This window comes from Drosophila suzukii, chromosome 3 (assembly GCF_043229965.1).
Source record: "Drosophila suzukii chromosome 3, CBGP_Dsuzu_IsoJpt1.0, whole genome shotgun sequence".
Lineage (NCBI taxonomy): Eukaryota > Metazoa > Arthropoda > Insecta > Diptera > Drosophilidae > Drosophila > Drosophila suzukii.
The window spans coordinates 87,226,756-87,242,450 of NC_092082.1; the positions used below are offsets into that span (position 1 = coordinate 87,226,756).

Sequence of the window (15,695 nt, forward strand, 5' to 3'; positions counted from 1 at the left end):
CAGACCCTGACATATTCCTCGTTGACGGAGCACGACTTGGCATGGAGGAGCAGGAGGGGCTCCAACGCCCTGGAGCTGATCCAAGGCGGATCGGGGGCATCATTATGATGTGACTGTGACGGGCGGGCAACCTTTCGGGAGGGGCTGTGCTCGCCCTGCATTTGCAACATTTTCATTTTCATTTTCGTTTGGTGGCTGGGCTCTTTTCGCTGCCATGTGGCACATTTATCAGAAAATGCCCACTGACATTTGGCCAGCCACTTGAACTGGGTTAGCAGTGCAGCGCGGCTCAGCGCTCATTAATTTTATTTGTTGCCAAAAAAAAAGGGAAAACCGAAAAAAAATGATTACTTGGCTTGACCCCGGGGCATCACTACAATCCGGATTTCTCAATACGCAATTTCTGTACGAGATTTCGAGATCTACCAAATTGAATTGGACAACGGATCTGATCGAATCGATCAGAATGTGTAATTAAAGGGCGATTGAGAGTCGAAGGGCGGTCCGGGCCCTAATGAATGCCGGCTGCTAATTAAGTTTTTAATGATCCACATTTGGGGCGTACAAGCTGGCAAATCAATTAGCGCCCGCAGCCGTCTAACAATGTGGTGAACAAATGATTTTGGCCCAGACCGAAATGGTTTTGACAATTGCAGCCGAACTACGCCCAAACGCGGAGCGCAATCTCTGATGTAATCTGTGGCCAATTGGCGTCGTTGGCCTGAAATATGTTTTATCGCATTTATTATCAGCTGCACCAAATCGTCTATAATTGAAAAACTGTTAACTAGATTAGCTGCCATTAGATGGAGCGATCGGGGGGCCGGCCAGGCCAAGTGGGCTCCAGTCTCTGGGTGTCTGTCTCTGGGTTCCAGATCCATATCCAGTTTGTGGTCCACCGCCGCTGTGGGAGATAAGTCTGTAATCGACTTATAGACTCGGCCAAAATGGCGCTGACCAGGTACATAAATAAAGTGCGGCTGCCCCAAAGGGACATGCCATCCATTCTCCGTTTTTCTCAAATTTTCTTTATTTATTTAAGTGCCACCAAATCAGACTGCTCTTTGAAATCTAATTAAGTTGTTTAAGTGGAATTTGTGGCCATAAAATTATGCAAATCGGCCAGTGGTGCTACCCCACTCGATAGGCATACTCTGCGGATGCATATTTGCATTGGTAATTTGCACGCCAAAAGCCCACAAAGCCTCGGGGGCCTCGGCTCTTTGGATCGTAAATCATTAGTGGGTGAGTTACGGTTACGGTTCGAATTTGTATGTTTTTCTCCCTCTCAAGCGCCACTAAAATATTGAGCAGAAAGTAATTGCATTTTATTGCAGAATTTAAGGGTGTGAGCTCTGGAGCGGAAAAGTTCTCAGGCCCCTTGGAAAGCCATTAGTTTTCGTCATAAAAATCGACTTTTACGAGTGTAAGTCGTATGATTTCTTGATTTCTTGAGGAGAATACCCATGTGCATATGCCCACACAGGTGCATAAAGATGTCAACGCTTAACTTATCAAGCCAGACAAACACGAACACCGAAACGCCAACGACGATGATGCGACAACGATGTTAATACAATAAAACCACTGTAATTTCTGCTTTCGGTTTATTTGCGTGTCGCTGCTGGTCACAAAAAAAAAGAAAAAGAATCGAAAAAAATACAAGTAGCGCCCACCGCTGACCGTTTATCAAACAACAATAAACTGTAATTTATGAAAAATGCCTTTAAATTGACGATAAAACAAGTGCCACGACCACGACGACACCACCGAAAGCCAAAGCAGCAAAATGCTGCTGTGCAGATGATGATGATGACATGGACATGGCTGCCAGTCTTGGTCTTGTGCGCATCCAGTGGGTGGTGTGGATGCATGGAGGCATGCTGGAGTCATGGTGGAGTCATGGCGGAGTGGCCAAGAAGACAACAATTCATTTGGATGGTATGCACCTCGAGGGGAGGCCAAGAAGTACGGGGGTCGTGGGTTAGCGGGTTCGGCGATCCCCAGCTGCATCTTCACATTTGGCCCGGGCATTTGACCATTGTCAACACGCTGGTTTGTTGTTCGGCTCGCCGGCAATTGTCTTTGTGGCCTGTTGGTGAAGCCATACGGAGGTATATCTAATCATGTATATGCTAAAATATAAAAACTGTAAGAAATAAAATATTTATTTATGAAAATTTTAAAACCATTTACATTATTACAACACTTTCTTTACAAAATTGCTTTTAAAAGAAACGCAGCTTTCTTCAAATACTTTGTACACTACTTCGTAAAATATGGTCTTAAATTCTCCTGGTTCTGTAAATAATCCATAAGACTTCCTTTCGTAGCTCTTACCTAAGACATATGCACACTTCCTTTCGCAGCTCCCAATAAAATGTATTTAGATATTCTGTATTTTAGGGTACCTGCTCTTCGAATACTTCCACCTGCAGCATTCTCCTCTGTTTATTTGGGTCACTCTGGCGACAGGTCAGACAAGCCACAATTTTGTGCGTCGCAACTTTTGCTTTCGAGCGTTGGCGCGAGCTCCTTTGCATTTACTATATTGCATTGTATTCAGAAACGCTTCTGCACTTGCATTCGAAATGAGTGGTCGAAAGGGTTCTGCAAGTCAGCCCTTAAATATGCTGACTCCTTCAAATCGGATAGAGAACAATGGTAGTTGGGTCTTAAAAGCCAGGTCCAACCCTTCAATGTGCCACTAGTCTATCATTCAAGCATGTGGCAACAAGTGGAGTTCGTCGAGACCCCTAATTGGACTCGAGCTGAGGTCCTTCAGCGGTTCTGGACACATTTAAGGGTGGAGACACAATTCCGAACTTTACTTTACTATCGCTTGCGTTCCTGTGACTGCTGGCTCGAAGAGGTTTTGGGTACCACTGATAACTCAACGACTTTGCTGTGGAACGATCGGACTTACCCACATTATCTGAGGCACCGACAGGATATGGATATATTAGCAGTGGCTTGCCTGAGATTCGCGCAGTATAAGGAAGTTCTGCTCTCGTTAAGCATAATGCTGGATCAAATACTTAGTACGCCTGTGGTATTACAGTTTTGTAAAGAGGAAGATCCCATAGAAGAAGAGAAATCCGCCTGGTTATTATTAAAAAGAAGTCAAGAGTTAAAGATGCCAAATGTGCTGTTGCTTTCGTGGAACTTTTTCACCTCCAGGGCATTTTACGCCTTTGATTTGTTTCCGGAATTAAAAGTTACGAAACTAATATATCAAGGGATTCTCACTCTTTTTCCCTATAAGCTGGGAAACCTTCAAGGACATCCCATTCGCACCCTGCCAGATAATTCTCAACCACATACTATTGTGCAAAAAATGGAAAATGGATCCTTTGAGATTTCCGGTCCAGTGTGGCAATTTATGGTCGAATTCGCTCAATATTTAAATGGCAGTCTGCAGCTGCCCATGGAGCCAGTTTCTGCGAAAACCCTAAGATACGTGCAGGTCCTGGACTTGGTCAGGAACAAAACCTTGGATATAGCGGCCAGTTTGAGGCCCTATATTCATGTGCAGCGTTCTACCAATCACATCTTTGGCTATCCCTTCATGGTGGGTAATTGGTGCGTGATGTTGCCAACGGAAAGAGTAATAACCAGCCATGAGGCGTGGCTCAGGTTGATGGAGTCACCTTGGACCTGGCTCTTTTTGCTATGCCTCTACAGTTTGCACACCTGGTTGATCCAACGGATACGTGTATCCTATCCCACCATTCAACTGATAAAACCTTTAGCATTCCTGGCGATTATCTGCTTTCTTCAGGCCCAACTTTCGGCCTACTTTATTGGACCCCAACAGGTTAGTCATATAACCAATATGGATGAGGTAGAGCAAGCTGGTCTTAAAATTAGGGGAATGCGTGGAGAGTTCATGGAATACCCCATTGATATGAAGAGCAAGTACGCCTCCACCTTTCTGCTGCATGATTTCTTCTTCGATTTGATAAAATACCGGGACAGTTTCAATACCTCATATGGATATACAATGACCTCTATTAAGTGGAATTTATACAAGGAGGCTCAGCGAAACTTCCGGAGACCTTTGTTCCGCTACTCGCAGGACATTTGTGTACAAAAGCTCTCACTTTTCTCCCTAATTATGCAAAGCAACTGCTTACATCGCTACCAATTAAAACTGTTCATCTTCCGATTGCACGAAGCAGGACTTATTCGCCTTTGGTATCGACGATCCTACTACTTCATGTTGAAAACAGGACATTTTCGTTATGGGGACATCACCACATCACACCACACACATGCCATTCGTTGGTCGGAATGGCTTTATGTGTTGGCAGTATTTGGTATTGGGCTTTTATTTTCAACGCTTGTGTTCGTCATCGAGCTCACTGTTCACTATGTAAATGTTTACTTGCAAAACTTGTAACTTGCGTCGTGGGAGTAAATAAAAATCATACCTATAACAGGGTAAAATGGTATAGGGCTTACTGTTTTCAGGAAATTTTCGGCATTCTAAGTAAGAGAATTGTTAAGTAATGGGTAACCAAAAACTGAGTTGGAAGTCTCTGAAACTTTGTTCTTTTTACCATTAATTGAAATGTAGTCCGTAAATAAAGAAAATTTCTGACGTCTCAGTAACATTATCAGCTATTAGGAAAATACCTTATACCTTATATCATATAGTATCATCCCTAGGACAAAGTCAGTGCTCGGAGATGTCTTCAACTAGTAATACTATTCACACCAAGCTCGTGTCGCTCATATGCCGAGGTCAAGAGTTAACCAGCATTTTCTTTTACGCTCCTGTAAAAGGAAAGTGTCACTTGGAGGACACGCTTTTTTCAGCCACTTGGGGACTGCCTTTGGTGATCTGGGGTTCGGATAGAAAAGTGATCCTAAATGGATTTCTCGGCGAGGGACTGTTGGTGCTGGCCTGTCTTCAAGGAGTCCGTTGGAGAGCTTTTCTGGGCAGCCTATCAAGGAGTTTAAAGTATTTAAGACAGGCCAAAGTACTCATTGAATTCATGGAGGACAGAGACGAATATCTAGTTAATCAAGTGCTATCCTTTTGTCTAAGTCAGGAAATGATTAATGTTAATGCTATTTTTAACGATTTTGAGGACACCCAAATGTTGAGCAGCTTCGAGGCCTATCCGCAGTTCAAGGTGGTGAACCAAACTTTTACAGAGGTTACTCAAATGTCTGATCTGTACCCAAATAAGATGGTGGACCTACGAGGTGGTAATATTCGTACTATGCCGGACTACTCAGAGCCAAATACCATCCTCTACCAAGACAAAGAGGGCAACAAACAGATCCTAGGATATTTGTGGGACATCATGGAGGCATATGCCCGAAAACACAATGCCCAGCTGCAAGTGGTCAATAAGTATGTGGATGACAGGACCCTCAACACTATCGAACTCCTGGATGTTGCTCAAAACGGTCTTATAGATATTGCAGCTAGTATTCAGCCAATGTCGGTGGGTGGTCTGGACCGAGTTCACGAGTTGTCCTACCCGGTCAATCTGGCCAGCTGGTGCACCATGATGCCGGTAGAGAGGCAACTCGATGTGTCCGAGTTGCTATCCCGAGTGCTGCCTCATACAACGTTTGCTCTACTGATTTTTCTTTGGATTTTTCATGAGGCGCTGAAAGGAAGAGTGCGACGTTATCAGAGGCTCCAGAGGATTGGCTGGCTGGTACTAGCCACATTTGTTACTTCTTACTATCTAAGCAAACTACTCACTCTCTTCGCAGATCCTCCATCCTTACCACCCATTGATAGCCTAGCCGCTTTGATAGAATCTCCAGTGCGTATAATCACTACAAGACCTGAGTACTCTTCCATTGAGTTCACCCAGCGCACCAAATACTCGGCTGCGTTCCGTTTGACTTCAAAGACTTTGGTATTGATTGGATTGCGAAATGCCCTGAATACCTCCTATTGCTATACACTAACCAGTGAAAAGTGGAAAATGTACAAGGAGCAGCAGAAGCGTAGCTCCAGGCCCCTGTTTCGGTACTCCAAGGATCTGTGCTTCTACGAGATGGTTCCATTTGGTCTGGTCATTCCTGAAAACTCTGCGCATCGGGCTCCTTTGCATAACTTTACTCTGTTACTTCAGCAGTCCGGGCTCCATGATTTTTGGGTGGCTAGGGGTTTCCACTATATGGTAAAGGCTGGTAAGATTCACTTGTCGGATTTCAAGGAACGTTATCGGCCTGAAACCCTCAACATCACGGATCTAAGACATGTCCTAGTACTTTACTTTTCTGGGGTGTTAATTAGCCTGGTTCTGTTTATCGGCGAGCTATTTGTTACCTGGGTAAACTACTGGCTGGGCTTTTGATTGTTCACGGGGCAATTACGTCGATGGCGTTCGATAAAACCACCCGGTTCCGGTAAACCTTCAACTCAAATAATAGAGACAAGTCAGGATAAAAAAGAAAACAAAAACAAATGAATTCTTTGTGTTTTACTTCGTGACGTTGACAAGGGTTCCTGGGGCTCGAGATTCGGGCAAAAAGACAGTAGTTAACAATGCTGTTGAATGGTTTCCTACCGTCTTACACCTTCGAGCTGGGCTGGAAATAAATGCAAATTGCCTCCTACGAAGTCACCGCAGCGACACGACGGGCACCACGAAATGAGACCCCAATCGAGGGGAGATGAACCACTGAACCACCGAACCACTGAGCCATCAGACAACCTTGGCAGCAAACACCAGCAAATTGTGGCCTAGTGTCGGAGTTGTTTCTGTTTTTTCTATCCATTTTGGTAGGACAACTGGCCCGTTTTGATTAACATAAAGCGAATAATAGACATCGACTGGCAGCAACGTGTACAAATTTGATTTCACGATTTTGCACTATTTAGCCAAAGAAGTTGAAGCCAAAGACAACAAACACCTGCAGCATCAAGCCTTTTCGCTTTTTCACTATTTTGGTAATTTTGACAGCTGAAGATGCATTTGCGCTTCGTTTCCACGGCTGTCAATGATGTGTTGCAACGTGCATATCTCAATTCCAAATGACGTCTAGTTAGGCAAATGAATCCACTCTTTTGGGAATATGAATTGGCCCAGTTCGATTGTTTGCTTTTAGAATTTAGAATCTGGCCTCTTGGAAAATCGATGTCTAGATTGGGTTTTTGGGCACGCCGGCGCAATTTATGACACACAAGAAGCGCCACGATTTGGTTGACAAATTTCACCAAACACGAAGCTTGGGAAATGAATTATGTGGCCGTGATCGGCGGGAAAATCAAGCCGAAAAGCGCTGATCGAGCGGGCCAAGACCCTCACGACATGTGAGACAATTTCCAGTCGTCGTGGCCAACAATCGACCATCGAGATTCGAGATTTGCTGCAAATTATTAAACGATCTGTCCCAGCGAAGGTCAGCGGAGTGGAAACATGCGTGTGCAGACCGCAAAACTTTCTCCGCAAGACGGATGCGAGGGTGTTGTCAGCTGCCAAGAAGGATCAGGCTTAAGTCAGCCCCGGCCATAAAACCAAAAAACTCTTGGCCGGCCAAAGAGACGCCGCCTGAACTTTGAATGGCAGCCAAAACAAGTCGGGAGCTGCGATGGGTAGCATCGAATTTTAGAGACCCTTTTCGCAACCTAAAAATCTTTGGACAGAAATAACTCAGACATTCTTTAGATAATGCCAGTTATTGGGTTTCTTATCATTCATTAATTTGTTTTATTAAAACTTCATTTTTTTATGTTAAACTAAACAGCTTAATGAACCCCAAGTGCCCTTTTGTAAGGGTACTCATGTGAAGCCAAAAAATATTTCGGCTTAAAAATTCTACAGCTGCAGCTGGCCCTCTGGGTTCGGCCTGTCGTATTTTCTCTCTGGTTTCTTGTTTTGTTTCGCTGCATTTTGTTTTGTTTTCGCCTGCGTTGCGGTTGCCTTGCCCACAAGTTGAAAGGTCAGGAATTTATGGATTTTACATGGCTGCAGAGACATATTTCCAGATACGACCAATCGTAACTTTAACAAACTGGGAGCTTGCCTTGAACTCTCACTGTTCCGCAGTGAAGTCACATTGATTATCGCTGGGCAAACTTCTGATTCCCGTATTGCAATTGTCCCTGGATAATTACTTGCGATAAGCATTTGATTGCCAAAGCAAACATTGGGGAGCCAACAAACGCTTCCAGTCGAAGGTGTTCTCCTTCAGTTGATTTCCGTTTCAGTGTGGGCCATGTTGTCCAACTTTAGTTTAAGTTCCGCTCCTGAGCTGGTCGAACTATATGGCCTAGTTCTACCTTTTTTAATACCCTCGGAGACCACAATGTTTTATTTTAATCCCACTGGACGGAATTGCAGTTTGGAAAATCTTCAGAGTACTTTATCACAACATCCACAGATTATTTGGCATCGCGAGGAGGCTTATCCAGAATTGTACAACCGACACAGCAGCAACATCTTTGCTATGGCCTGTCTATCTAGGAACTCCTTTGAGTGGCAGTTGAAACTTTTGGCCACCAGTTTGACCAGATTTCGATCGATAAAAATCCTCATCGAGACGCAGGCTAAGCAAAGCCAATTCCTGGCCTCCCAAATCCTGCAACTTTGCCTGGAACACAGCATGCTAAATGTGGTGATGTACTTCCCGCGTTGGAAATATATTAGAAATATCTATAGTTACCAGGCCTTTCCCTATTTCACGCTTGTCAAGCAGCGTTTATCAGGAGTATCCCCATCCAGAATTTTTACCAACCAGCTAAAGGATGTCCGTGGATATCAACTGCGAGTTCAACCCGATTTATCGCCTCCCAACTCCTTTCCCTATAGAGATAGCCAAGGTGACTATCGAATTGGTGGATTTTTGTGGAAGTTTATACAGCATTTTTCGGAGAGCTTAGGAGCCGGCATCCATGTTTTGTATCCCACTTGGCCCAAAGCCAAGGTTGCATCTGAGGAATACATGGTGAAATTAACCAGGAATGGCAGCTCGGATTTCGGTCTGACCACCACCATGACTATGTATAAGCACGAGGAGAGGTATCGAGACTATAGCTACCCCATGTTCTACTCCGGTTGGTGTACCATGTTGCCCGTGGAGAAGCCCTTGAGTGTCCATACCTTATTCAGGCACGTACTGTGTCCCGGATCTGCGATTCTTCTAGCTTTGGGTTCGATTCTGTGTTTCCTGGTTATACCCCCTTTGATAAAATATTTCGGGATCACTTTTCGTGGGAGACTAATGACAATGGCTTCAAGGATATTTACCTTGATCATGCTTTGCGCCAGTTCTGCTCAACTGCTCTCCTTACTAATATCACCACCGCTCCACCCACGAATTGAAAGTTTTGATGACCTCTTGGCCTCGGATTTGAAAATCTTTGGATTGCGCAGTGAGTTTTACTTTATGGATGGCGATTTCCGGGCCAAGTATGCGGCTGCTTTTCATCTGACGGACAATCCCTACGAGCTGTATGATAACAGAAACTATTTTAATACAAGTTGGGCCTATACCATCACCTCGCTGAAGTGGACTGTGATCGATGCCCAGCAGCGGCACTTTGCCCATCCAGTTTTCAGATTCTCAGAGAAGTTATGCTTTAATTGGGCCTCACCCTGTGGACTTTTGATAGCTCCGGAGTCCATTTATAGAGATCCCCTGCAGCAGTTCACCCTGCGGATGGAACAGGCTGGCCTTATTAACCAATGGACGACCCGAAGTTTTTATGATATGGTAAAAGCTGGACGGATGACCATCAAGGACTATAGTCGTACGACTCTCTTGACACCTTTGCGTACCAAGGACCTTCAAATGTGGTGGTTTAACTTTGCAGTGGGTCTGGGCACTTCTTTCGTCGTATTCACCATCGAATTGCTTCTGTTCTACACCAACGTATTTCTCAATAGCTTGTAGTGCCTTTGGCTTTGTCATTTTCCCCAGCAAATAAAATAAATGCAAATTGCTCACCAGGAAGACACCGCAGAGACACGACCGGAGCCACGAAATAAGACTCCGAGTGCGAAGCGCGAAACAAGCCAACCACAACAGATCCACCAAATTATGTAAAGCCCCGACACCAAAGAAGCTGTCTAAAACCAACAATTTGTGGCCTACTGACGGAAAAAGGGGGTGTGCACTTAAAAAAATATTTAAACAATTTAAAACGTAAGGAAATATATGGGTTTTGTGTAAGCTTATTATTTCCCTAAAGGAAAAGGGGTTTACACTTGAATGGAAAAGTATTTATCTAATAGGCTTAGCAAGTTGTAATTCAAATAAATGCATATTTTTGGCAACCTTCATGAAACAACGTTTTTTCAGTGTAGCTGACTTTTTTTTCTATTTTGTTAGGACAACGCAAAATCTGGCTGAGTCTGAGTTGCTGGCCCGTTTTGATTAACATAAAGCGAATAATAGACATCGACTGCCAACAACGTGAACAAATTTGATTTCACGATTTTGCACTATTTACCCAAAGAAGCCAAAACCAGCCAAAAGCAACCAACACCTGCAACATTGGCAACAACGACAAGCGGCTTTTGGTAATTTTTGACAGCTGAAGATGCATTTTCGCTTCGTTTCGTCTGTTGTCAATGATGTGTTGCAATATTGCACATCTCAATTACAAATGAGGTTTACCTCTATTTGAATAAAGGCTTCACAGATATTTTTTGAAAAGGAATTGAGAGCATTGAAGTTAGCTTTTGATTTTCTTCACATGTCGACTGACAAACAAACTCTACATTTCATCATGTCTGAGTTGGGTTAATGGCTGTAAAATTCGGAATCCAATAAATAGTATTATTTAGTTCTTGTGAAATTCATTTAGTTTTCCTGTATGTAGTCGTTTCTCCCACTGACTTGATTTATTTTGAAGTGGAAATCATTCTGGGCTTACCTTGGGTCCGTCTTATGACTCACCTGGCAGACCTGCTGACCCACCATTGCCACCGCGGTGGTTTCGACTGTCCAGGTGTTCAATTAAGCACTGACGTTGACCTTAATACTCGGGCCGCTGCCAACGGATTGAAAAAGTGCCAGAATTTCTGACAAATTGTCGCCGAATGTGCGCAGAAATCAAGTTTATGGTCAATGGAAGGCAGAAATAAATACGGCACACAGTAGTATGGATGTCAACCGATTCTACTCGACCGCTTAGAAAGTAGCTGGCATTAAAATGCCAGGGAAATACCAATTCCGAGGTGCTAAAATATGCATTAAAATTGCTGATGAAGCGGCTTGTTCGCTGGCAGGATTACCAAATATTTGCGGCTGCCAAAAGTCAAAAGAAATCAATCAAAATGCCACAATCGACGACGACCAACCGCAAGGCGCCAAAAGGCAACAAAAGGCAATAAAAGGCAGGCAGATCGGCCGACGGAAGCGACAGACTGACGTGTGCCCAAGACGCTTAGTGGCTGCTGCTGCAAGCCAGGTTTATACCTCTTTTTTCCTTTATTTTTTCTTTGCAACATTTGCAGCATCCAGCGGCAGACGGACGGCCCCATGTCTCTAAGTGGACAACAAAACGCCTCCAACACTTTTGGGGCGCGAAAAATGTGTTTGCCAAGCTAAGCCGAGGAAAGCCAAGTTGGAGTTGGAGTCGGAGTTGCAGTTTTCCTGGCCAAGAGTGCTTGCCATTCGGGCCAAGAGTGCTTGGCTGAATGCCTAATGCAATTGCAGTTGCACTTGCAGGGGGCGGTATTAGAGGCATTCAAGAACTGAGGATCTCGGGAACACCAATGTATTCGCAAGTGTACATAAAAATAAAATAAATAAGCCCGCGCTGATCTTCATTTGTTGTTGTCGCTCAGTTGACATCGCCTTTGGCATGGCATCGTCATCGTCATCTCCATTTCCATCTCCATTTCCCTGACATATATTTGCATAGTTTTGTCGAGAACAAAATGGCAGCAGCGAAACAAAAAGAAATTCGTTGACAAGTGTCTGTCAGGGACATCGTGCTGGGCAAATTTGCATGTGGTCGCATCTCACGCTTCAGACACAGCCCAAAAAATACTAAAAGAACAAAATCGGTAAGGAAAAGGTGAGTTTACAAGGACACCGACAGGTCAAGTACCCTTCTAGAGTTAACGCAGCTAACCAGGATATATAAGCAGTAGCGTATTATTTATAACAAAATTTGTATTGCCTCCATTGCCTCCATAAGTTTAAACAATTCACCTTATTTTTTAGTAAGCAACCACATTTACTAAAAGCAATTGTGGTTTCATGTGGTCTAAAAATAATGATTGATAAAAATAACATCTATCACGCCGCCAAAAACCGGAAATTAGCCTGAATATGGAACACCAAAAGGGCACATCATCATAACTAGTTGTGCCATTTTCGAATACCTTCTTTAAGGGTATAAACCGAAAGCAGAGATCCGACTTGGCTTATATATTGTGGTGAAATTGTTGTTTTGCTGTTTCCCTGTCTTTATTTTTACCGTCTTGTGTTTTGTGTGTGTCGATCTCAAGCGCACCTTTATGGTCTATTATACTAACGGGAATGCCCCGAGAGCAACGACAATAATAAGCAAATTGATTGAAATATGCGATATCATGGTAACCGCAACTCAAACGGAAACGGCCGCTCCCACCGCCCAACTTCCACCTCCCTCACAACAACTACTACAATTGTGTGGTAGCGCATTAAATGTCGATTTCGTTTTGCACCCGCGGCGCAGATACGCAGCTTGTGATACGGGAAGTACGCAGTGGTGCTATATAGTGGGGCTGGTGGTTCCACTGGTGGTTCCATTGGTGCCGGTGGTGCAATCCCGGGTCACTGCCAATGCCATGGAGGGGTGCGGCCCCAAAATCCCAGCGATGACGCCCACCCAGCCGGCCCAGTGGGCAATCTTGGCCAACTTTCCGCCGCTTTTTCGGTTGCCAAGTTGCTGAATGCCGAATTCCGATATCGATACCAATGTTAATGTGCTTTAAATAAATCATTAGCGCATTGTTTGGGGCCATAAAGAGCACAAAGGATTATGGCCAGCTGGATTGTAAGTGTTTAATGGCCCAAACGCAAGCTGGAACTGCAGTCTAGAAAGGGGAAGTGAAGGCAAAAATGTGAAATATGATATATGATATTGTATTCCTTTCTTCGGCAATTCAGTTTGTAAGCCGGCAATTATCACCTGGTGACACGCGGCTAATTAGCATGCGGCATGCTAAAAACTGGGTGCAACCGCATCTCAAACGATCTCGTAAAAAAAACACGTTGCCTTTACTGGCCGAAAAATTTAAGACTCGGCCGTAATGATAACTCTTTTGGCTCGTGTGCGTTCGTCTGTCGATTTTTATTGACTTTTCATCGATTGCGAATACAAAAACACACAAAAAAGTGAAAAACCAAGGCAGAATTCTTTTTGAGCTTGCCGTCTGTTTTTGGGCGTCGAGCGTAATTAAAACGCTGTAAAAACTTGCAAAATGTGTTAACCAGTTTAGGCCGAGTTTAGCCTTTTTTCGCTCCCTAGCCATGCGTTACAATTCACAGATTTTTTGCTTCTTTAGTCGGTCTCCCTGGTGATGCAATGCCTTTAAATGTCCCCACCAGGTTTTATATATCCATATATCTCGCATTTGAATGCCGTCTAATAGATACTTTCCATTCGGCACATGCAAATGTATGATTTCCTGCCCAAGTCGAAACGGCCATAAATAGGCAATTTGGCGCTCTGGCCGTTTAACGCCGACTTCATCTGAGCAGACTCGCAACGAATCGAATCGAATCGATTATCGTGCACTTAACACCAACAGCTCTTTAACCCGCAACCGGCTAGTATACCCTTAAAGGTTTTTCTTTTTTGCTTTTTGGTTGCAACAATTTGGGGAAAATGTTTTCAATCAGAAACGAGGCGGTAAGTGCCGCAGGAGGAGGGCAAGTGGGACGATTGAGCCTTGCTCGGTGGCTTCTTGCCAACAATCAAGGCCAGCTCCCAGCTAGAGTTTTGAGCCACAGCATCATTATCAGCCTCCGTGCTGATTATCAACATGTGCCGCATGTGCTTTTGCCCTCGATCCATAGATCAAGATCATAAATAGCAATAAGCCGGCCAGACAATGTCTGCTAACTGTTTCAGGCAATCAATCAATCCATCTGCCGCTGTTTCTTCGGCCAACTTGCAACTTGAGTTTCGCGAGTGGCCGTTTGGAAAGTTCATTCAGTTGCGCTTCAGTCTCGGGCTACCTAGACTTGGGGGAAAGGGTATAGTGGCATCGGGCTTACAGGGTACCAGCTAGTTGATTGCGGCAAGTGCTGGTCGCAAAACGTGATCGATTGATTTGCGCGATCGCTGCAAGAGCCACGGCAAACGGCAAGTTCAACGAGCCCGATTGACTGACTGACTGACTGACTGTTGACTAGATAATTGTGGCGTTCTGCGGCTGATGCCACTATATTTTCTTCTTTTTTTTCTGCACTAAACAGCTGGGGCAGACCGCATAGCTATATAGCTGCATTCCAGATCCCGGCATCGGATCTGTGGGCCAAACTGGCTGGCAATCTGTCAGGCTGACAGTTGGCCCAGTCGCACAGCTCTGCCGGCTTTGATGATTGATGATTGTTGAAACGCGAACGAAATTATGATTAAATAAGTAATTGTGGCTAAACAAAAAGCAGCAGCAGCAGCGGCAGCAGCGATGAAGACCACGATCGGCTAAATGCTAAGCGGCATGGCAGTTTGGTTTTTTTTGTTTTTGGCATTGGCCAAGTGCAGTTAGCCGGCAGCATCGGTGATTTTAGCTTGGCTCAATTGCTTGGGCATTGGCAAAAACGTCAATGTCAAAGTCGGCGATCCAAACTCTTGACAAGGTCTAGTTCAAAGTGGTCTTGGCTATTTCACCGCTGGCTAAGGTTAAAGGTTGCAAAAGCCAATCACAATGTGGACCACACATACACACACCGATTTTTTAACGCGTGAAATGTTAGCGCAGGCCAACTCCAACTTAGCACTCGTAATAAATTCAAAAGCGTTCGGCAATTAAATCGTAAATTTTTACAACTACAAATTTACAGTTATTAAAAACATAATTTGTTGTTGTTGTCCGCCGTTATTAATTACTACAACAGTCGGGTGTCACGCTGTAAAACAACAGGTGGGCAGTCGGGGAGGCGACGGGAGTCGGCCCAAACGAAAGACTTAGGCAACGAACTTGAGTTCAATCAACATTTTCAATTAAAATGCATTTGTTGTTGCTGCTCCACGGCTGCCGCTGCAGCAAGTCATGGGTGTAGTGGCACGTTTTTGTGCACATTATGCGGCGACCAGGTGCGAGGGTCGCCACACAAGTTGATGGAAAGGCACCCCTCCTGATTGAGCCGATCCCTCGAGCCACCCACCCACCGTTTCCCATGGAGATGGAGCACGTGTTCCGGCCAGGTTTTCATTTTGTTGTTTGGTTTTTTTTTTTTTCACAAATGCCACGCTCGACTCTCAACCCTGTTGCTAATCGTCCATATTTGCCAATGTCGTTCGATCGCCTGCTCGCTGGCTAAACTCAGCAATTTGGCCAATCGATGCTTATCGCCGAATGTGTTGAGTGTGCACTGGCATAAGAAAAACCATAACAATGCCAAAAACCCAACCGAACAGATGAAGAAAAAATTAATTAGAACAAAATGCACAACGAAAAGTTATTTACAAACAATGGGCGTGTCGCGTCGGAGCACAGAAAAAAATATAAAAAATAAACATTTACAGCTCGTATTTGTTTTCGGCCGAGACA

General features: G+C 44.4%; 3 protein-coding genes across 3 annotated transcripts; all 3 read left to right on the forward strand.

Moving 5' to 3' along the window:
* The first annotated feature begins 2,725 nt into the window (after positions 1-2,725).
* Ir94f (Ionotropic receptor 94f) lies at positions 2,726-4,402 on the forward strand. Its single transcript, XM_036818360.3, has one exon. The coding sequence runs from the start codon at positions 2,726-2,728 to the stop codon at positions 4,400-4,402; it is 1,677 nt and encodes a 558-aa protein (XP_036674255.3).
* A 289-nt stretch (positions 4,403-4,691) lies between these two features.
* Ir94g (Ionotropic receptor 94g) lies at positions 4,692-6,329 on the forward strand. The gene has a single exon (XM_017071553.4). It carries the CDS (start codon positions 4,692-4,694, stop codon positions 6,327-6,329), a length of 1,638 nt encoding a protein of 545 aa, XP_016927042.4.
* Positions 6,330-8,193: 1,864 nt separating this feature from the next.
* Positions 8,194-10,171, forward strand: Ir94h (Ionotropic receptor 94h). Its single transcript, XM_017071552.4, has one exon. The coding sequence runs from the start codon at positions 8,194-8,196 to the stop codon at positions 9,868-9,870; it is 1,677 nt and encodes a 558-aa protein (XP_016927041.4). The 3' UTR covers positions 9,871-10,171.
* The last annotated feature ends 5,524 nt before the right edge of the window (positions 10,172-15,695 follow it).